The following is a 23,048-nucleotide window of genomic DNA, read 5'->3' as shown; positions in this document are numbered from 1 at the left end:
CTTGCGTTCGTTACCTGAGCACAGTAATTCTTTGCTACAACTTGTCTCACGTTTTTTTTTTTTTTTTCACTTTCAGCTAGGTAGAGTATTTCCAGGATTATCACCCAGCTTGCCGCTTTAGTATAACAGCATGTGCAACACTAATACTGATGATTTCGAAGCATATCCAGTATAATAAACACTAAGTGGTCTGATTTGAACATATACCTCAAAAGAGTTTAATTTTGCCAGCAACTGCTGTGTCATGTGTGGCATATATCGAAACTAACATTTCCTCAGCTTGTTCCTGTTGTTCCTGCTCGATACAGCTTCGAATACCCTCCAGGTCCTCCAAGTACTTTTTTCTTACAACAAATATTATATCTCTGCCTTTTAATTATCTTTTCTTTCTGGTTGCTTGAACGTGTCACTGCTCAGGCGTGCGTTAGCTGAATAACTGTGTAGGCAGTGTAGGCCCCAACGCGTAGATAATCTGTCAGTATCTGCCAGCGCGAAGGGGCTCTCAGCTTCGCGCACTTTTAAATTCGCAGCCTCTCTCGTTTATGTCCGTTCTAGCAACACCTCCTCAGATTGCAGCCTGTCCGATAAAACGTGCCGCCCCGTCAACAGCACGAAAAAGAAGCAAAGTGGTCCTTATGCTGTCTGCTTCACTGCGCCCCGACGCGAGCGCCTGGCGCGCCGGAGAGCGGTGGCGCCGCCTGCGGGCGGCCGTGGGAAATGTCTGCTTCATCACTTCCGGTCAGTCACCCTCGCCACCCTCGCCGTGCCCTCCCGCACTCCGCGCTTCTCCGCGTGCCTCGCACTCGCAACCGGGCTGGGCGGCTGGGCTTATGGCCAACGTACCGTGTGCCGCCGCCGTTGGTGTTCTATCTCGTTGTGCTCTAACTAGCAGCTGAGCACTACACACCTGCTACCACTGTGAGCCCCAAATCCATCGGCATCGGGCATGCATGTGGAGTTCAGCGGAGAAAAAACGTTTCGATGGGCCTGCATCTGTGAGTATCCGAAATTCGGGCCGTCCCGCTGTCCATGTTTGCTGATGCGGCGCCGCGCCTGCATTTTTAATTACAAAAGGGCCTGGCGTGCAGGCGGATAGGAACTGCGGACTTCACGCCGTTATGTCTGGCGCTTATGTTGACTCAGACCTAAATACCACACTGGGCGTGTGTCTGGCTTCTTGTTTCGGTGCTGGCGTCTCTGCGTGGCTCTTAGCAGCGAATGCGAGTCTTTAAATGGGTAAAACGTCATTTTAAGTCACCTATTACTTGGCCAACCATGCTACTTATGTACAGGAAACATAAATCTTCCAGCCTGATCCGGTTTGCGTTTAAGTTCCTCATGTATACATACTCGGTTTTCCTTAGCTAACTGGGCTCTAACTGCTTTGCCCGTGTGCTGCAAAACTTCTCTCCCGCACATAGCGTGACCAAACCAAGTGGGTTGCTCGTATTTCTAGTTGCTGTTTCTCAAGCCGGCTCAGTTGCTCTAAATGTTTCTTACTGAACTGTTCTTTCGCACGTCTTTACGCTACCGGACTACGCCAGACCGGTCCGAGCCGCGCACAATACAATACGTCGACTTCGCGGCGGCGATTCCCAGTTTCTGCCTTTCCTCGCGTAAACATGACTGTAGTGAAACTGCCGTATGCGCGGTTCACTCGGCGACGAGGGCGTCATGACAGTAACAAGAAAAAAAAGCAAAAAAGCGGTGCAACAGCCTCTTAAGGGTGTGACTATCTTCAGCGTGCTTCGTATTTTTTCTTTTTTTTGACAATCACTTCGGACTTTCGGCAGACGACATCGGCTATATGAACGGTGCTTTGTCGGGACGCTGTTTTCCAAGCGCCGGACAATGAGCTGTCCTCAGCTGGCGGAAAGTGAAAGAAGGCCTCAAATTGCCGCTCCCAGTGGTCCCAAGCCCTATAACATTTTTGAAGATCTCGAGGTGTTTGCTCACTTCGAACACTATCGTAGCGAGAGCTACGCCCAGGCCATCCACCACATGTCTTCGCAAACAAGCTTGCTTTCCGACTCGAGACAGTCGTACGCGTCGTGCGCGACTACGCTCAAAGAACTGTCGCTCAGTGCGCCTTCTTCGCCCAAAGGAATCCACAGTGTTGAAAAATCTTCTACATTGCCGTCGACTTCATCGAACATTGCATCATTTCCCAGCCCAAAGAAGTCAAACAGCCTCAGCCTGTCAAGTTTTTTTAGGAAACTGTCTCCCCGCTTTCACAAAAGTCCAAAGTCAAAGTCAAAACCGTGGATAGTGGTTGAGTTCTCACAGAAAGACATAGAAGGCCATGGTGTGGACCAAGAGTACATGGCTGACAGTGATCAGTCGCTTGAACTTGCACTGCAAGGCAAGGAACAGTACATTGCTTCTCAGACAGGAAGCATGGCTGGACGCCACAGTTTATCAGCAAGTGGCAGCCAGTCATCCTTGAACGCTTGGGTCAAGGCTGGGAAACCTTATGTGTTTGGACCTTTGCATCATGATGCCCAGAGACTTTTTCTCAAAAATCACGGTGTGAGTGCCAAGGCACGTCAGAGTCAGAGTCAGGAGCGGCTGCAAGGCCCGAAGGTGTCTTCGAAACTGGGAAAGGCTCCAACTCGATTCGGCCAGCGTCCCGCTGCAACTGCGCGCCACAGCATTGGATCGTTAATGCCTACGGTAGTGGTGAACCCTCCAGGGACAGTTCCAACAGTGCTGTTGGAAGCAGGCACCTTTGAGCAGGTACTGGCATGCCTGCGACTGAGGCAGTGAACAGCCTTCCCCCAGCCATGCTTCTCATGACAAGTTTGTTCGTACCCTGCACGGTTGTATTTTTTTCACATGCTCCTGCACTCTGGATGTCTGGCTCTCTTTTTAGAGGGGCTAATTGTCCCCACTAGCATGCTGTATGCCTTGAGTTAAGCAAGCACCGTCTCTGGGCATGCCAATTCCCCCAAGAAACATTGGTGAACATTGGTGGTTGTTCCTTTGCAGATATGCCGATTTGATAGCTTGTGTACTTTGGCCTGATGTCATCTTGCCTGTGTTAGTTTGCAAGTGACCTGTTCATTGCTTCAGTTATCCGAGCATAGCAGTAGTATTAAATTGGCAGGAAATTGAAGATCATTGTATCATTGTTTAGTAAAAACCCCATTGCTGACAAGTTTATTGCTGCAGTTGTGTCAGCAAGAATGTGAGCATCTTGGAGCCTTGTTTGGTGAAATATTTCTGGCTGACAAGAGAGTTTGCAGCCTACTGAAACAGCACTGTGGTTATCAGATTTAACATTTTGTTTTCACCTTGTGGCCTGGATACTATGGCTTGTGTTTTGAAATAAAGCTTGTTATTCGTGACTGTTGCATTAGTTGATATTCATTGTGTTCGAGCATACATTCAGCATGAATAAGGATGTCAATGCATGTATCCAAAGTTAGCGTGCATGCCCTTTCTGATTGTTACTGATGTTACTTTGTTAGAGAACGCTGAGTATATCCAAGGGAGTTTCACTGTACTTGTGTTAAAGAAAATTTTGAAACCACTTCATCTGTAAGAGGAAAATGATTTCTTCAAGGTGTTTTTTTTTCTTTTTCAAATATGAACTGAAGAGCTCTTAAGAAGGTTGAACTGAAGGCAGGCTAACAAACATAGCTGTCAACTGCACCTAGGTTGCCTAATTATAGATGTCAGCGAGCATATTAGGTGTGGTTGTTATTGTTATTGTATATCCAGCATTTATGCTCACTTTTCTTATTGCTTGCGATGACGTGGTGTCAGCATTGGTATATTCGTGCCCGTGCTCTTATGTATGTATGGGGTAGTGAACAGCAAATACCTTGTTCAGCATTGCTGGCACGTGAGCGACATTGCTCATGGCATTTTCCAACTAATCTTGAATCTTGGGAACTTTTTGGAGGTTCACATGCTGCAAGTATGTTGAGAGGCAAGAATTTCTTTTGCACTGTCAGTCTCATACAGTCGAAAAGATAATTTGCGAGATTTCAATCTTTACATGAATTTAGAATTGTACAGGTGTGCTTTAATTACTAGCTGTGACATGGCCTATTTCGTTTGTTGTTTTGCAGGAGGATGCGACTGAGCGGTCATTTGCCATTCCACACAGCTTGAGTGCCGGTTCCGGCGCTCTCCTATTTACCGGGATTCCGGAAAAAAGGTGAGGTATCCTTACGGGTGCGTCTTAAATTGATGCATGTCTACCTTAATTGTTTCTGTACTATACTAGCAATTATGCATGTGTGTAAAGGCCAGAAAAATTAATGTATTGTATAGAATAGGAATGACGAAAAGGCCTGCTATCAATAATTTGCTTTATTTAAAAATAAAAAGACCAATGTGAGGATATTTGGAGCACTTTGCAGTTTTCTCTTACCAATTGTCCTGATACACAAAGTAATTTATTTGACAGAACATAATCCACATAATGTATTAACCTTTGTTTATGTGTTATATGGGTTGAAGGAACGTTGTCTGAAGCTAAGGAAAGTTTTCTGAAGTGTAGGGAACAGCTGCCAGTGAGCAGCGTCTGTACAAATATTTTTTGCAAGCACATGCACCAGATTCCTTTTGAAAAAAATGCGTCTTGTTAGTCACCCAAAGAAATTATGACTTGCCACGTTTCAGAGGTGTCATCGTCACTGTGTTCATAGCTCTTTGTTAGAGCTAATAAAGGACCTATGCATTTACATCCTAAAGTATTTCACTATGAGATGAACTGAAACAAAAGGGCTTTAGATAATTTTAACCTCCTTGTGTTCTATGTGCTGTGAAATTTGTATGATAACTGAAATTGAGAAGATTGCCATTTTACAGTTTGGCTGGATATAATAAGTTAACTGAGAATAGTATGCCCACAACAGCAGTAAAGGTATTGACATTGACTATAATTATACATATATCGAATTAGTAGCTCTCACGTCTTTATGCGGAAATTATGCCAATACTTGCTTATCAGTTCAGTGGATTGTTCAAACTGATCAGCAACTGTTTTCATTGTTTACTTTTGCTTCTGTTATAGTCTCAGGGACGAGCTCATTAATTATTTTCTAGGGCAGGTGTGCTGGAAGAGTTTTTTTTTTATGTATAGCTTCCAAACCTGTTACTTTCAAAAGAAATGTGTGCCAAGAGATTCTCTTGGTGTCTTTTTACCATCTGTCCACTTCCAAGTGAACGAAACATGCTGTCTCTGTCAAGCAGTCTCTAACCCTGCATTGTTTGAAAAGCCTTTGCATTGCTATCCTGGCTTGCTAAAGTGAGATTCTAGAACAGAACAATTTAACGCCCAGTCTTGCAGGAAATACATGGTTGTTAACTTTTCTTGCAGCATCAAAAAAAAAGGAAGGGGAGGGAGGGGAGAATTTTCATTCGTATTACATGCTTGTACTGGAGCGAGTTTCTTGACTATATTTTGACACTGCTATGTTTTGTGCTACCCCCCGTCCCCCCTCAATCTGTTTTTTTTTTTTCGTTGTTGCACAGTAATCTTTGCCAGCCACCATCTGTAAACTGCTTGAGCTCTCATGACGTTAAACTCTCCATGGCTTGATATTTACTGAACATGCATCCTGCTTTCATTTTTGTTTTTTGACCTAGGTCAAAAATGTGACCGGAACTTGTAGTAGTTGTAAGGGAGGTTGACTCATCTCTCTGATAACTTATCAGTCCATACTGTGCATGCCCTATTTTATTGACTATTTGGGATTGTTCCTGTGCAACATTCACTCCCTTAAAGGAGTATGGTTACCAAATTTTGGTTGCATATTGTGTTCTTTGTAATGATGCGCAAGACGTTGCTATACATGGATCACCGTGTGGTATTCTCCAGCAACCACTAAATAATTTATATTTGAATTTCTTTTCACCTGTTTTGGTTTTGACAGCTGAGCAATGGCTATGATGACAAAGGTCGGTATAGGTCTTACAAAGCATGAAGAAAAATGCAGTATAATTGCTGCTCCTTCACTAATAGTGATTCCGGGTCTTGGGGCAGGCTAGCTTTAACGTTGTAGTGAATTAAAACAAAAGGTCAGAGAAGAAATTGCATGATAAATTATTTGGTCATAGACGAGTACTATGTGGTGATCCATGTGTAGTAATGTGTTGCACATCATTATATAGAAGAAAATGCACGACCAAAAATTTGCTGTCTGTACTCCTTTAAATAGTCCTTTGGTGCTCTTTTGTTAGCCTGTGTTGTAGTTGGGTTTTGTTGCACAGTTTGGTTGATTGAGGCTATTGGTTTTGAGCATCCAGAGCTCGCTCTTTTAGCCCTGCTGTCAAGTTGCTGAGATGGCATATTTACAGATAGCGACCGTGATAAAATGATACAGGAGACTGTTCTTGACTTTGGCTGGTTAGCATTTTGTATCATGCTGCGGCATAAAATAACCATTTTGTGACTGCTAAAATATTGATGCGTCTGATATGGCTGAGAGCGACGCACAACTCAATCAGAGCAATGCTTTTGCCACAGTTGTTAGCGAGTGTGAATTGCGTGGTACATGCTCTACTCTTGGAGACAATAAGCTTTGGATGTCACCTGCGAAATGTTTGTTCTGGGTGTATGCTTAGGTGGCTGCAAAGGCTTTTGGAACATTGCCAGCATGTACACTTGTTGGTTTCAAAGCTTTCTCACGCATTCCACAGAGGAAGTATTAAGGTTTCTTGTGGTTATTCGTGAGCGCGCTATCAGTGTTTTTCACCATATGTATTGCATGCCACTTAATTCCTGCTAGATAAGCCACGAGAGCAGTTATGACTTTATGTTTAAAAATGGGCAGGTGCTCTCAATGACTACCCCAGCATTCTTCACACTGAGGCTACAAGTAAATTTTCTTTCTTTCTTCAAGGCACCCAGTTCGAAAAGATTTTGTGGCCACCTATACTTTAGCTTCAGGCTTCATGTACCCCTGGTTCCTTTCTATTCTGCTTGCATTGCCTGTGTGCTGATACTACACACTTTCTTGCCCTAACTTTTCATTTTTCTCTGTACCTGTCACACATACTGCATGCTGGGCTATCTTCCAGTAATGTGAACTGATTTTATTGCGAAGGGCTCATTGGCAGTGAACCTGTTGCGAACTTCTGCAGTTATAGTACTCCTAGTGTCCAGTGCATTTGTACAGACCAGTTTAAGCAACTTAGTATTATAGTCTATGCTGTGTCTTTGTTCTGCATTATATATATAGTGCAGCTTTTGCTAATAGATTTGCATGACTTTAATGCAGCTGCTCTACCCTATTAAGCATACAACTATAGTTTCACTTACACTTTCACTTTTGCTTGCAAGTTAGCTTCACAGTCTTGTAGCTTATTGTAATAGCTTTTTTTTTTTTTTCAAGCTTAGCTTAGTTGTGAAATTGCACAATATTTTGTCACTGACCACCAGCCTCACTGACATTCTTCAGTGGGTGCTGTTTAGCAGGAAAGGAGTACTTAGTCAAATAGCTTAGCCACATTTGCTGAGATCAATTCATAATTACTGCACACAGTAATAGTAGTAGTTTGGGTTTAGTGTTACAGCAGCAACTAGGGCTGTAAGATTGGTTTTATACGATAGCATCGGAGCCTCGTTGAAGCAAAAACTCGCTGGCATAGTGGCACCGTGTTGGGGTGTGAAATAAAAGAATAGAATTGGCTTTGAGTAGGATTCCAACCCACAATGGCACGAACAGATCAGTTTCGCTGGTGGCTGCATTAGACCTCTACACCATTGCCGTGGCCTACTATCCTGCATTAGCTTTTAGTCTTTCGCGCTGTACTTTGGATGTTATCTTCATCAACTTTCATCTGCTTCTAAACACAGTGTGAAAAAAAGGTGCAATGAAGTGCCATCTGATGTGCATGGAACAGCACGGCAGGAGATTTGAACCACTGTGGCAGGATCGCATCAAACATTAAGGAACACTCGGGCCAAAAAGAGCACACTGTCACATTCTGTCACATAAATTACAGGCGAGCCCACTTATAACAAACATGAAGGTCACATAGATGGCGTTGAGCCAAAAATACAATGTCAGCAGTGCCATGTATTTCTTTTAAAAAGTGCGCTATGTGCGTGTGCCTCTTCAAATCAAACCCTATCGCAGCACTTTCCAAGCTCTCCAGCATGGTCATGTTTTCCTCGCCGAGACCCGTGCTGCCAGCAGTCTGCTTTAGGAGCATGATATATTTAATCGTGGTTGAAGCGTTAAAAGTAACTGGTAGCAGGTTGGCCCCCTTATTCAGATTCCTGGTGATCGGAAAGTGTCCATACTTCGCGTAGAATGGCTTTAGGGTGCATCTTTGCGATGTCAGCGTAATTACCAATGAAGTCAATCCAGGTGACATTAGCTCCTGACAGGTGTGGATCAACTACACTTTTCCACAAATCCTCGTGCGTCTCATTATGTGAGTTTTTGTTATCTGCCATTTCTGCGCCCATGCAGCGATGAAAGTAGTCCAGCTGCATTGTCTTCCGTAAGCACACTACCCACACATTGCAGCAGCACAAAAGGTGGAAAGCCAGCTGGGCAGGCGATGCATACCATGTGAACAGTGAGGGCCGGCAAGGCATTCAAATTTCTCAAAACACTGCCGTTGGTTGATCCCAGACCGTGAACAGTATCTCCACTTTCAACACTACCCCTGTCTCACGCCTGCCGTGCTTCTTCTTCTTAAACGTTTGCCCAGCCAGGACACATGCACACTCGTAGGCCATCAGCACGTCCTTGACCAGTGGTTACCCACAGTTTCAATGCCACCTTTTTTATTGCTTTTTTGGGTCACCATGTTCATTCTGGGATGGTCTCACGGGGGCTGAGACACTCTGTTCGTTCACCACGCTTGCTAGAAGCGAGAGTTTTTCGACTGCAGGGGTGAGTTTACAGTGCCTCCTCATTCGCTATAATCGAGTGGTGCGGGCAGAGCTGTTCAATTTATCTGAGATTCATTGCCCTTGCCACAATACATATTCGGTAGGTATCGCCGCCCTTGTGTGTAACAAGCGAGCATTCATTATATCTGCAGCCATTATAAGTGGGCTCGCTCGACTGTACATTGATCGTCCCCCTAATTTTCTCCCCTGGTATTGTGTATATCTCTTTAACAAGGCATTTGCACTTCACCAGAGCAAGAGCAGTTGGCTTGGAGATACGAAGCAGCTTGGGTGGATGCGAATGAGTAATTACTCCCTTATTACAGTGTATTTTTGTGCTGTTTGAAAGTGCATATTTTTAAGATGACAAACAGTAACTCGTTAAGGGGAATGTCCTTGTGCAGTTTTGGGCTTTATAAAACATTGGTAGATCTTGCTGCAGGCTACTCCTGACAGCATAAAAGCTGATGGGTGCGGCCATGTTCTTGTAATATCTGGCACATTCATATTCAGGTAGTTGTAGAACAGCCCAGCCTTGGAAGTGGACCAAACACACACATAGGTAGCACATGACAGTTGAAAGGAAACTTTTACTTTGGTCCAACTCCAGCTTTTAAATTCAGACACTTAATCCCTTAGGGAATGCAGAAGTACTCTGTTAGGTAGCTGTCATATTAGGTTATCATTAAGCTGTGGTGACTGTTAAGTTATGGCATTTAAGCTATAGTGACCAGTCACGGCGCAGTTGTGGCTTCAGCTCCGAATTTCATTTAGAAAGTTGTCAGAAAGTGCAGAACATGAAAGTTTTTTAACTTAATCTCTGTATGACAATAACATATGTTCAAATTTTGTGAACTAAACCTGTTAAGGATTCATAAAATGGACAAAATTAATCTCTCGCATTACACCACACATGAAATGTTGCACTGCTAAGAGGTTTTGCTAGTGTCCTATCATAGAGAATAACAGCAGAATGCAGGATCACATTAAGGTGCTCATTTCATCCTCTTTTAAATTCTAGAAAGATGCAGTTGATCATATTGAACAGTTAAAAATATGACCAATATTGAGCTTGCATGGTGCATCTTTCTATCATGCTTCAGAGTGTTACCTCCTGGATGCCGTTTTTGGCATCCATGAGTGTCTTTGCATTGCAGGCTGTGTTACTGATGATTTATGATCATTAGTGGAGTTTTTGTGGGCATACTGGTACAGTTGTGTTAATTGTGAACTGGAAACTTCTGTGCGCCTTCACTTGCAGGCTTTTTCTGTGAGCCGCTTTTGTTTGGCATAAGTATTTACAAGGCTTCCTTGTGTGGTCCACAACTGTCTCAATTAAGTGGTCTCTGCTTGCTCAGCTGCATTTATCAGAGCAGTAGTAAGTGCAAGAGTTGGGTGCTTGGTTGCTCATAAGTGTTCGTTGCTGTTTTCTTGGTCCATGTCTGTTTGAGGTGTTTGTACGCAAGGCATTGTTGCTGTGCTGCAGGTTATGATAGTCTCCGCAGTGCTGTGAGTTATTATGCTATGACCACAAGCTAGGTCATGAGCCCTATCCTGGGCGCCAGGCGGGCGCAGCCTCCGCAGTCACTGCACCTGCAGGGGCTTGAGGGGGGGCCTGCAATGGAACGGCTGAGCGTGCGGGTGCCTTCGGCTGAATCTATTGGTGCCTGCTCGCTGGACGTGGATGCGAGTGAGTCGTCAGCCTCGGCCCGACCCATGGCCAAGGAGGCATCCGAGATCACTCTGCGCAGCATGGTCGTGTCCACCCGTGAGAGCTCCGTACCAGTGCGAGGGTCAGTGGGTGCCCTCTTTTGGGTGACAGCACGTATGACGGGGTTTGTTGGCTCGGGCTTGTGTGCTATGAGCAGCCTGCTTCTCACCTGCTCCCCAACTGTACTCACTCCACTGCATGAATGCACCTTGCACTACTTTCCTGCTGCCTCCTCCTGCCATATGTCAGTTGCAAGTGATTGCACTGCACTCTCATTGGGTTACCATTGGGCTAGAACGAAGTGTGAACAGCTTGTCGGGATGAGAACGTACTCGCTCCTGTTTCTGCATTTTTAAACATGAGGAACTGGTGTGAATCTTCTTTAAATGTATTGTGAGGTCTATAGCACTTTAAATGGCTAGCTACACACCAATGCCACTTCGTTCTTTGTGGCTGCAATAACACATGCATGATGTTTGCATTTTAGTTTCGACCAAATTTCATTCCTGATCTGTGGAATCATCAGTGGTCTCTACAGGTATATCTTTTTTGTCTGTTTTTGGAAGGTGTGCTTGATAACTCAGAAAACTTATCTGTGGTCAGGATGCACATAGTGTAGTGATTCTTGTGAAGTAACTGTAGTTGCCTCCGTACAGTAACTCGTGGGCAGAAGCTGAGCGCACATATGTTGTGTGTTGATATAGCATAGCATGAGATACTGGAGTGGCTCTTTCGTCGCGTGAAACTGAGTGTGAATGTGAAACGACTGTATGCTAGTGTTTTGCTCTGCATTATGAAGATTTTGACCTATGCAACTACGAACTGCTCTCTGATGGTTTTACAAGCATGTGCTGGCTTTGAGTGTTTAGTTTTACTTGTGCAGTTATTAGCTTTCAGTGGGCTCTGACAGGAAGCTGCCTTTGGATTAGCTGCACAACTCAAGAGTTAAGTCGGATGTAAAGATCCTCGCAGGTACTTTGTTGACATGATCTTATGAAAGAAGTATGCAAAGACTTCATCTTGTTTGGAGAACTGTCTCTGGAATGTAATTGGCAGAAAGTTAGCTTGCCATTTAATTTTGCACTTGAACATAGCACCAACATCCAGTGGTTAGGGCTCTTGTTTGCTGAGCTCGAGGATGTGGGCTGCGGCGGCTACCTTTCGAAGGAGGTGAAATACGAGGCGCACTTGTAATGTTAGATGCCAGTGCACGTTAAAGAACCCTACATGGTCGAAATGAACCCGAAACCCTCTACTGTGGCGTCCCTCATAGCCCGTGTCATTTTGGGATGCTACACCCCAGTTACCATACCGTACCATACCATACAGATCTTCTGTGTATGTCATTAAAGAATTGAAAATTTTCCTAAGTTTGATCCAGCTGGGATGGTGCAGTTGCACTAAGCCATGTTAGTTCACATTTGCAGTGTGTCACTTATGCTTTCTTTCTCACTCTGAACTTTAGCATCTTGTCTGCACTATTTTGTCGTTTTCTGTGAACGTGGAACTTGCCTAGTCTTTGCATGCTTGTGCCTGCTCTTCCTGGGGTCTGCTCTATGGTACAAGTGTGTTGTACTGAACAAGCCATAGTGTACTTGTTATGCCTTTGTCCCTGTGCTGTGCTGTATATTGAATCCTGCATGTAGATTTGGCAGGTTGTGAGATTTTTAGTGTGTTGGCAGGGCTGTTGTGCTGGCATTAGCTCCCAGGCCCTGAAATACACTTGTGTCAGTAAAGTGACAACCTATAAATGTCACATTTAAGGCATTTCCCAGTACCCGTGAGTCGCTCTGCTTAATTCTTGTGCAGATAATTTGCCTCTGTATCTTAAAGATTTTGCGGCATCATTCTTCCTTGTACAACATTCTAGTGAAAGTTGTTTTTCGTCTCTATAACAGATGAAAGGCACTGAGCTTATGAAGAGATTGGTACACAGCACACACTTTTCTGAAATATGTAATTTTTCAATGTTGGTAGGCATTGTTATGGCTGATGGTAGCAGTGGAAATATCTGATGCCTTCTGATAATATTGTATTATTAACATGGGCTTTGGAGATGTTCAACGAACATCAGTTTTCGGAGATCTTCTGCACCGCATGCTCATGATACACCCTGTTCCCACCTCTTTCACTTGTATGCTATGTCATGTGTAATGTAAACTTTGCACCTGCACATGTTTTTTTGTCCATTGCCTTGAACTGGCATTTGTGGCTTGCATGTCACCCTGCACTTTCTTGCAACAGTTCAGTGCTTTGTTTGTGTATATTTGGCAGTTACTGATGTGTGTGTAGGGCTGGTTTGCTGTGGTACAGAAAAACTCCTCTAAGATGGTTTTAGCGGAAATGTGGGGAGGTGTAACAGATTTTATTTTCTTTGTGAACAGCCATTTTGTCTTGTAAAACTTATCTATGAGCACATGTAACATATGAAGGCACAAATCACATTCAGCGGGATTACACAAAAGGTGTTACCAACTGGGCATTGATAGCCTTGCTTATACAGTTGAACCTCATTATAAAGAAATTGAAGGGGCCTGGCGATTACTTCGTTATAGCCGTATCTTCGTTATAGCCTGTGCTGACCAAGCTTCGAAGGAAAATCGGCATTCCTTCGTCATTGATAGCCTTGCTTATACAGTTGAACCTCGTTATAAAGAAATTGAAGGGGCCCGGCGATTACTTCGTTATAGCCATATCTTCATTATAGCCCGTGCTGACCAAGCTTCCAAGGAAAATCGTCATTCCTTCGTTATAAACTATTTCATTATAACGAGGTTCGACTGTCTTATGGGCAAAATGAGATACCATATAATGAAGGAAGACAAATTGTTTTACGTGTGGGCATTTGTTTTTTCTCTGTGTGCCTTTGAAAGCTTGCAAAAAGAAATAAAGCAGGCAGTGTGCAGAGATGAGCTCATGCACAACATGTGCTCCAAGGTCATGAATGTTTCCTAATGTAACTGTCCCAACTTGCCCCCACAGAACCCTCGACGGTAACATTGCCCAGTTGTCCAACGGTTGCTGGAACATCGGTGGAAATACACTAGAACCATTGTCCACAAAGGTGGCAGAGCATCGGCCATCCTACCTGGGTATCAGCTGTGCCGTCAACGGCTATACAAGCTACAGCCAGTTCTGTCGCAGCCGGGACAGCAGTCCCGCTCGCCTCAGCCCCCACTCTTCAGTCCCACTTGCTATAAGTCCTAGCAACCGACTCAAGGTGGAGCCCATCTTGGAGGTGAGGGCCGGTGGCCGTGAGCTGCCGAACGGCCGCCACCATGGTCCACAGGAGGTGGCTGCAGGGGCCTGCACATCACTGGTGCAGCAGCGCATTGCTGCACTGTACGGGTCGGAAGCAGCTGAGAGGGTGGCGCGGTCGCGCACTCGCACAGCCAAAAGTCCCCTCAAACTGGAGAGTGCCATCTCGAAGCGCAGTCCCTCATGCCCTGCGCAAGTTGTGCGTGGCCGCTCCAAGAGTCCACCTGTGTTTCGACACTTGACACGAGACTTCAAAGAACACCTTCGCTTGTCAGAAGTGTCAGCATCACCAGCCGAGAACTTGCCAGGCTTTGTTATAGGGGGGCGCTTGTTGGGCTCGCCCGAGAAGCGGCCTACTTTTTCAGGACCTTTACACATCCGTGAGGTGGATAGGGGTGACAGCAGTGCTCTCAAAGAAGAAATTTTGGAAGAATCTCGGAACTGCCAAGTGGTGAACGGTGGTGGTGCACTGAAGCTAAATGGGAACCATGGGCCGCCTGCTGCTGTCGATGAAGGTAGCTAACACACATGTCACATACGTTTGTTTTTCATTCCATACGTTGTTCCTTCATAAAAGGACTTGATAGTGATATGAAGTGAGTCTGGATTGGTAGATTAGTTTTCAAGGATGTTGCATATGCATTTCACTGAAAACCGAGCTTTTTAAACAGCAAATAGTGTGATTGTCAAGCTCCTGTGACGACACACCACACGTTTTTGTGAACTGTGTATACAAGTGGCGACAATTTTATCACAGGAAGGCTCATTGGCTGCACCTCAAAACTCATTTCCACGGCGGCTGCGTTTTGCCTCGGCCGCGTTTCAATGGAGGCAAAATACAAAAGGCGCCACATGCTGCATGATGTCACTTCATGTTAGAAAGCCCCAGGTGGTCTAAATTAATCCAGAGCCATCCACAAGAAGTCCCCTCTAGCCCATGTGTCACTTTGACCCCACAATTTACTATTTGAAACTCATTTGAAAGAAAAGATCATGATAAAGCAAAATTCAGTAGCTTAAAGCAGTATTTTATTGTTGTATGAATAATTTATAAATTATGTAAGGCACAAGAAGCATCACAAGTGCCAAAGAGCAGAAAGGAAGCTCACATTAATGTCACAGAGCTGGCGTGATTTTCATGGGCCGATTGGTGACCTCACTTTTGACACCATAAATTCAACTGTCGTCGCAGGAAATCTGAATTTGTTCCTTCAGTAGCCGTTTCTTGTCTAAAGAAGCAGCCTTTGTGAACAGATCTAAAAGTGAACTTTCAAACGACCCAACTATCCATCTATGCAAAAAAAAAGTCCTTTAGAATTGTGTGTGTAGATTCTATAAACAAGTTCATGTTAGACCCTCTGTAACCGGTGCTAGAAAACATTTAAACTTATTTGACGTGCTTGTGAAGTGTGGTGAACAAAAGCTGAAGAGAACTCGTTCGTGGAGCTGCATATTGTTCCTGGCGTCCTTAGTATTTTAATTATAAAGTTCTACCTGTGGACAGTGCGTTAGTAAATACGAATAGCACAGTGGAAGGCACATGTAGAAAGAGTTCATTGCTCCACTTAAGGGGTGAAATGCTGGCATGATTAGGTTGAGTTATTAGTTTGCAGTGTGGCCAGATGTAGACATCAAAATTTGTTCCTAATGTTGGGAGGTACTGTGACAGAGTGCTGTGCTTAGGCATGGCTACAAACGGGAGTAGAAGGCAGCATTTCTAGATGGACAAAGGGCTGCATATGATTCATTTGTGTTACAAACCTTAATTTCTTTAATGTTACCTAACTGCTATGTATTACATGAGCAGATTAAGGGCCTTGCTAAGCCTTAACCTGCTCTAAAAATGTCCCTGAAGCTCTTGCACTGCCTGTGTCCACTTTGACCTCTTGCAATCCATTGAGACTTTTGTTGAATCAAGGTGACTTTTCTTGTATCATGCACATTGAACTGGCTGCGTTGGAGGGTTCTCTTGGACAGGATTAAAGAGCGTGCATTGCTTCAGTCTTTAGACATCGCCTAACAGTGCCTTGAAGGAGATCCTCAGACATAGAATAGAGGATTCAGTGAAGGGGGTCTTCAGTGCTCTTTTAAATCTGGCATGTGCCACCTTAAGAAGAGCCACAGCATCACACTGTGTGTGTTGCCCCCTTTTGTTACTATTTCTTTCAGTGGACAAAGCTGTGGAGCTGCCGGATCGGACGGCGACTCTGCTGCAGCCACAGTCACTCCTGTCCCCTGTCTCGGTCAAGGCTCTTTCGTCATCTGACCTACCAGGGCGTGAGGGCCATGCATTCCTAGAAACTACGCTGAGCACCCAGCAGGCCCTTGAGTCGCGCATCAGGGAAGCGGAACAGGATCTGACAGACGCAGCTGTCTCGGAGGACATGAAGGGTCGGATACGGGCAGCCATTGGCAAGGCCAACCTCCTTATCAACAAGAAATTCAAGCAGTTCAAGGAGCTGTGCCTTAAGAACATTGTGAGAATTCCTATGTGCATTCTCTGCCGTTTTCAAACTGGAATTCAAGGAAATGCATGTATGTGCAAATGAGTAGCACATCAAGAAGCAGAGGCAGATAACAGAGCACTAACTTCCGGTTGCCCATTTCCCACTTGATATTGCTGTATTCATACTTGAAAAAGGAAAATGTGCTGTACGTGACAGAGGAGCAAATGTAGACCTTCAGCTGAAGGAATTACATTAGTGTTGTCAGTTAGAAATACTACCATATTTAATCGCATAATGAGTGAACTCCCCTCCCCCCCTCCCCCCCAAAAAATTTCCCCCCGAAATTTTGGGGATTGCGCTCATTACGTGGGGTAAAATATTGATAAAAAATTTTGAAGCGGCAAAAGTTGTATGAAAAGTAGGCTGGTGAATAGATACTTATCCGGCACGGCTCGCCTTCTAAACAAAATGGAACTGGCTCTACAGCATGGTTTCCATGCTGAAGAACAAAGTCAACAGCTTTTATTTTAAACCCTCGCATATAACTCTTAACAATGCTGTCCAAAAAGAAAACAACTGGAGTTCACTGTGACACAACTCGTAGCACTCAGCGTGGAGCCCAGCTGCAACAAGTTGTTACAATCCTTAAATGTGGCGGATGTGTTTATTATGGATTGTAGGAGTAATTACAGTAATCCTTACAAAGCGGCTAATTACAGCTTTGGCGGTGCAGATGTGTAGCAAGTTATCTGCTTTTTCTGCTTCTGTAATGTGCCACTACTGGCTGGTTTATGCTTTTGGTTACAACACTGCATTGATTATTTAAGTTGATATGGTATATCCTAGCTGTCTGTTGTCTTGCTTTTGTATTGTTGCTATGCTCAAGTCTTTGTCATGCATGGGAAAGTTGGAAATTGGTGCCTAGTTTGGTGTCTCTTTGTACTTGTCTTTTAAGTATGGGTGTGTGAGTATTCAAAAATTTTGAATAACGAACTGAATATGCTTCTATTCGATTCACTAAGCGAATCAAGTAGTGCATGTTCAAAATTAATCAAAATAAATCAAATTTGTTTTCAGATTTATGAATAGTTTTCGAATAATTGGCACTAAGTTTGACTAGAGTACGTAGTAGCTATTTTGGAGGGGCCCACTGTTTAGAAACAGGGCCCACTCTGGCACTGCACAACATGCTACCGTGATCGGTCTGTGCTGTAAGGAGAGCGCTGCACCAGTTCATTCGTGAAGCATCATTCATAATTCTCATACATATGTTCTTTACAACTGGGTGACGCAACAGGGCGCAGCCAGGTCTATAAAGCCTGTCTTCTTGCTCGATATCAAGGCCATAAAGTTCTAGAGTACTGACTTCCTACTAACAGCCTGCATGTAATGTTTGCAGCAAACTCTTTGGTACATTTGGCATCATAAGGCTGCTTTTTTTTTGTCCTTTTTTCAGGAACAAAATCTTGGCGATCCTTTTCCAACCACTGGATCGGATTTGGCTGGCTTCTGGGACATGGTAATGTTGCAAGTTGAGAATGTGAACGCCTTGTTTGAGGAGCTTAACATGCTGAAGGCAAACAACTGGGTGGAACCAGAGAAGACGGTGAGTGTCAACAATTGTGTGTTGCTTGGTTTTGATTGCAGACCAAGTGAGACAGCATGCATGTTAGTACAGTGGACTTCAATTAAAACTCACTGAGTTTAATTACAGTCTGACTCCTTGGTCCTGTCAACATGAAGTGCATTAAGAAGACTTACATTAATTCTAACTCCTAGAAATTAAGTGTATATGCAGGTAAACAAGAGTTAATGTACAGCCAATGTGAGGAGGCTGCTCTAGCGTTGCCAGTCATTTGTTGGCCTCATCTGTCACATTTGCCAAGGGTCTAATGGAAAATAAAATAAAAATGCCAATGCAGTTCTGTTCTACTTTCCACCAATTTTTATCAGTTCACATTAGCTGATGTTAACACTGCAGACAGATCACAAAAAAAACATTGCTACTGATGCTGGAGAATATGCTACAGTAGCTTGGAAATTCAAACAATGCGAAAACTGCCGCCGTGGATAGTATACTTGCTTATAATTAAGTACTCCGCACTTAATGTCACAGCCCCTTGCTGTATGTTAGTTGTTGTGGCAGTACGCCTCCAAGCATTCCTCGTTATTTTACTTGGAGCAGTGGGACATATTCCGCCCGGCCATATGCATTAGACTGAATGTTGCTCTTGCCCTAACGTCCTGAAGTGCACGCTTAGTACTACATCTGTTGCCATGCTTAATTTCAGGAGAGCGCAAAAGTGGCAGTGCCAAGACCAGCCAAGAAAGCCGCCTCTCGGTCTGTGCCAGCAAGCCCCAAAAGATCTGAGAAGGCTGAAGAAGCGGCGAAGTCTCGGCTGGAGGCGCGCAAGCGTCTCATGGAAGCTAAGCGACTGGCACGGCAGCAGCAGTCGCAGGCTGTTGCTCGTGATGAGGACATTGCCATTTTTGTCCCACAGGAGAAGAGCAACTGAATGCACTCTTGTGGTCGTCAGCCAACATAAGCGACACCTGTTGCCATTGCTCTTGTGTCTTGAAACGCTGGAACAACTACGCAGCATCTCACATTTGTTGTGGAACATAAGTGACTGAAAGGCAAAGTGTAAAGGTTTTCTTCCCTACTTGCAGAAGTCTGTTTGCTTTTATTTTCTATTTCTTCGTCTTGTGGGAAGTGATATACAGCTCCATATTATGTGTTGATGCATCTATAGTACTCCACCGTGTTGCGTTTTCCATGTTTTTTTTTTAATTTTCCATGACACATATGCACAGGGTTACTGAGAAGTATACTGCTGTTTGTCTGAGAGCGAGTTCTGCACGTAGGAGCGAAGCTATTGTGCTCACCTTCTCATTCTTTGAGGAATCAAATCTCTGCAATAGTGCAAGCGCGTACTGTAAGTGCATGTAAGCTGTATGGTTAGGAAACATATGTAAAGACTTTTTGGTTAGGTTGCTTGTGTGGTTTACTCAGAGCAAACTAATTGTGCTGTAAAGCTTCTGAAATGCGCTTCTGCACATCTCGTAGTCTCGAACTTTTTCTATTGGAAAACAAATGTGCTATGTGCAGGTTTATTTTTTATTTTAGGCTTACAATAAGGATTCCTGCCGATACAAATCCAGAAACTTAACACACAAATGTATTTCAAGAAGCAAACTTGTGACGCTCTTGCTATCAGCAGTTTATTGCCAGGGAACAAGATCTTTACTGTGTCTCAATTATAAAACGTAAGAATTATAATATTAATTATAAGAATTATAACGGCCATTCATGCAAGTGTTATGTCAAATGCTGTAAAATTATGTACAATGCTAGAGTACTATATTATGGTGCCTTTCATCCTAGCTTCACCATTTTGCCATGTGTTTTTAGTAGCACCCAGGATGACAGCAACCATGGATGCGAAAACGTTTCCTAAAGTCTTGGGATAACTCTTCCAGAAATTCCACATTACAAGCTGGCACATATACAGTCTGAACTTGTGGCTTTGAGTATCCAGACAAGCATTGAAATTTGTGTGCTTCTTCCCTCACCGAAAGTTCTGGACTTGGGAGAATTCTTTCGGGCGTCTGTTGATTCACAGGCAATACTTATGGGCGAGCAAGATAGCTTTCTATACACATGAGCTTTCATAAGGTACCTTCTATGCTGAGACATCACGTTCGCTATTGTACTCACTGTGTTTTGTGCAAAGCCTGTGAGATAGATGAAGAGTTCAGATACTTGTGGAAGACTCAATGACTGCATGGCTGCAAAGCAATACTTTGGCAAAATTTTATACTAACAACTTCCCTTGGTAGTGCTGCCACAGCTAGAGCCGAAACATACCTTTTCATTCTACACAGTGGAATATAGTTGCCGATTGCAGTTAAGTTGCCTATTAAAACATAGTACACAGGTAACTGTCATTATGTAAGGCATATTTCTAGATAACTGCACATTTCAACATTCTACAGTCATGGAAAAAAACACCCTTTTTTATTACAACAGTTTGTTTGGGTATGTTTGGTTACATGAACCTTCCATAGGTGGTGCCGGCTGTACCATTGACTGAGTGAAGCAGCCACAATGTGCCAGGCAGCCATCATGTGGCTGAACTATCGGGAGAGTAACACAGATGTTACACCCCTGTATCTTTCTCTTTATTGCCAGAAAATATCGCTGGGAACAGTGACTGCAGACAGCATAGTTGTGGCATGCATGGAGCTGAGGACTATGTGTAACTTGCAAATGGTTGTGAAAAAAATGTGTGGGAGGCAGTGGAGTATCTAAATGCAAGCAGCAGGATTTGTTTTCAACCTCTCAAATTTTGAACATCTGCAGTTGGTCATGAACTGCATTTTGGTGAAATTGGCGATAAATACAGGAAGGCCCTGCATCTACTTTTTCGTGTGCACGCAAACCTTTGCGAACAGTTAACATTGTGCCATCTGTTCTACTTTTCTCAAATTGTTCGAAGTAAAATGTAGTCTTGAGCCAGGTATTCTGTGCACAGCTACAGGAGAGCCATGCAGCATTGCAGTGTTGTACATTTGTTTCGAGAATTTCTCATTGTGAAAACAGATGCCCATCTGCTTCGCTTAGTAGACAAATCTGCATAAGGTACAGCTGCATAATCAGTGTGTGAGCAGCAAAAGCGAAGCCAGTTTTGTACTCCCCCTTGCATGCCATGCTTTGTATCGTACAGAGCGAGCTAATTTAATCAAACTGCAATATGTCAACCACATTAATTTCTTCGCCTGTTAATTTTGAAAAGCAAAACAGTCTCCAGTCTGTTGCAGGCTGTCGTGTGTTTTGTCTGTTTAGCTCCTAGGCTATGAGAAAAAGGCCAAGCTCAGCTTGAAAGTGCAAAATAAAAAAAAAAGCAGAAAGGGAAAAGGTGCTCAAGAACACGTAAATTTACCCTCCATGGATTGTTCCAAGTGCATTGTGAATTTCCTTTTAAGCTTGTAACCTGCGCCTCTTTACATTCCGCAGAGTTGATGTTGCTATTGCACAGTTTCACCTCAAACGCAGTCTTGTTACCCAAGATTTTTATATGCGTGACATTTTTTTTTTACATGTTTGTGGAAGTATTTATTCTGATACCCGTGGGACTGTTAGCGTCTTTTCCTTTCTTTAGTGTGGTGTGCTTCTGCGCATGAAAGCTTTCAACTTTTAGCACTTTGTGTGCATGACCATAGGGGAGCCTTGTAATGGCGGCATGAAATAGCGGGCTGCTTGCATGCCTGTGTCACTGGCTAGTGCTTTCTTTCTTTCATGCGACTATCAGGTTCCCTGAAAAATATAAAACTTTAGTACTGGTGGGTGTAGTTCTGTAAAAAGTGCTTTTTTAATTTATTTTAGATAGTGGTGCTTTCTAATGCTTGTGTTGTTGCAAGTTCACAAAATTGGGGAAGGGGGCTACACCGGTTTTGGTTGCAGCTCTCGTTGCTGTCATATACCCCGAACCTTATTGCTTGGATTTTGTCATGGATTGGAGCCCTCTGACTGCTTTGTTACTGCTGCAGAGCTGGCTACTCAAATTCGTCGGGAGGATTAAAGTAGTTTGTGGCAGGTGTGTTGTTTCAACCCTGTTCACTTCCTTCCGGCCAAAATGGGGTTAGTGCTTGTTTGAAAATGTAGATTATCACAGTTTATTTCAATGTTAGGTGTGCTGCTGTAAATAATTGCCTAGGCAAGAGGATCTTCCAAGGATTGTCCTTCAGATTAAAAAGTGCAGCATGGCAAGAAAGCATTTTCTGTGCCATTGTAGCAAATTTTTCATAAAAAATGTGTTGACAACTTGCTTTGCAAGGAATAAAGTGCATACATGGCCATGGTTGTCTTTATTCCAAAGCCTACAAGCCAGAACGAAAGTTCCAGCTTTTTCCATATATGCGTATCTGTGGGTGATGCACAGCAACACAGCCTGTCGTAACATGTGCACTGCCAACCTAGGGTTCCTAAAGGTGCCTCGCGCCAGCCATTCAGCCTGGCATGTCAAATCATGTAGCAGGTGGATTATATTTATGCAAGCTCTTTGGCCCTGTTACAATGTCGTGCGTTACATGCTGTACTCTTAAAGAAAAAAAAAACTTGCGTAACGGGGCATAGTCTCTAACCAAACTCTAAATAAACCCAACACTGCAAAACCATCTTCATTCTGAGGTGTGGGAAAAATGGGGGGTGAAAGTCTGCTCTGATTTCAATGTGCAGAGTTCAATTAGGCTTGTACACAATGGCCTCCTTATTAAATCATCTATAGATGGGCAGTTGTGCCGAAATGTTTAGTTCTCAAAGCTCTCCATTCCTTACCCCAGCTTTCCTATGCACCTATCAATGCAACATGAAAATGAAATGAAAATCGGTTTTTGAGGAAAGGAGATGGCGAGTATACCTGAACAGGCACCTGAACCACATCTGAACTGCTAAGGGAAGGGATAAAGGAGGGACTGAGAGAAGAAAGGTGCTATAGCGGAGGATAATTTTGACCACCTGGGGAACATGCAGTATGCAATGCAGCATGAGCAAGTGCCTCTGGACGGTAGCAAGGGTAGGTTATGGCAAATGGATAGAGATGAGACGTCACTACCAGGAGCATAGTTGAGAAAGCAAAGTGGTGATCCTTGTAATCCCTTTGATTTGTTGACAGAGAGGTGCTTTAGGGCACCGTTGAGATGCAAGGGTGCACAAAAACTTTTTTGCACCTAGGATAAGTTTATAGAGGAAGTTTTTTTTTTTTTTTTA

General features: G+C 43.8%; 2 protein-coding genes across 3 annotated transcripts; both read left to right on the top strand.

The window, feature by feature from the left end:
* The first annotated feature begins 741 nt into the window (after positions 1–741).
* Positions 742–22,136, top strand: LOC144093480 (uncharacterized). 2 transcript variants are annotated; one of them, XM_077626913.1, is made up of 7 exons: positions 742–995; positions 4,077–4,165; positions 10,429–10,656; positions 13,557–14,347; positions 16,002–16,309; positions 17,736–17,885; positions 18,571–22,136. In XM_077626913.1, the coding sequence occupies exons 1-7, from the start codon at positions 951–953 to the stop codon at positions 18,793–18,795; spliced, it is 1,836 nt and encodes a 611-aa protein (XP_077483039.1). In that variant the 5' UTR covers positions 742–950; the 3' UTR covers positions 18,796–22,136. The 2 variants fall into 2 exon arrangements, with proteins under 2 accessions (XP_077483039.1, XP_077483040.1); XM_077626914.1 differs by lacking the exon at positions 10,429–10,656 and having other exon boundaries at positions 793–995.
* LOC144093481 (uncharacterized) lies at positions 1,720–2,851 on the top strand. The gene has a single exon (XM_077626915.1). It carries the CDS (start codon positions 1,852–1,854, stop codon positions 2,764–2,766), a length of 915 nt encoding a protein of 304 aa, XP_077483041.1. The 5' UTR covers positions 1,720–1,851; the 3' UTR covers positions 2,767–2,851.
* Positions 22,137–23,048: the final 912 nt, after the last annotated feature.

Source organism: Amblyomma americanum, chromosome 6 (genome assembly GCF_052857255.1).
Source record: "Amblyomma americanum isolate KBUSLIRL-KWMA chromosome 6, ASM5285725v1, whole genome shotgun sequence".
NCBI classification, from domain to species: domain Eukaryota; kingdom Metazoa; phylum Arthropoda; class Arachnida; order Ixodida; family Ixodidae; genus Amblyomma; species Amblyomma americanum.
Note: the sequence above shows the minus strand (reverse complement) of the source record. Positions and strands in the feature narration are given on the sequence as shown.

What these genes read in the sequence shown, in the direction of transcription:
- LOC144093481 (XM_077626915.1), top strand. Translation starts at nt 1,852, where the DNA reads ATGAGCTGTCCTCAGCTGGCGGAAAGTGAAAGAAGGCCTCAAATTGCC.
- LOC144093480 (XM_077626913.1), top strand. Translation starts at nt 951, where the DNA reads ATGTGGAGTTCAGCGGAGAAAAAACGTTTCGATGGGCCTGCATCT. An exon ending in GTTTCGATGGGCCTGCATCT is followed by an intron (nt 996 to 4,076) that starts GTGAGTATCCGA and finishes GTTGTTTTGCAG; the next exon opens with GAGGATGCGACTGAGCGGTC. An exon ending in AGCTGTGCCTTAAGAACATT is followed by an intron (nt 16,310 to 17,735) that starts GTGAGAATTCCT and finishes TCCTTTTTTCAG; the next exon opens with GAACAAAATCTTGGCGATCC.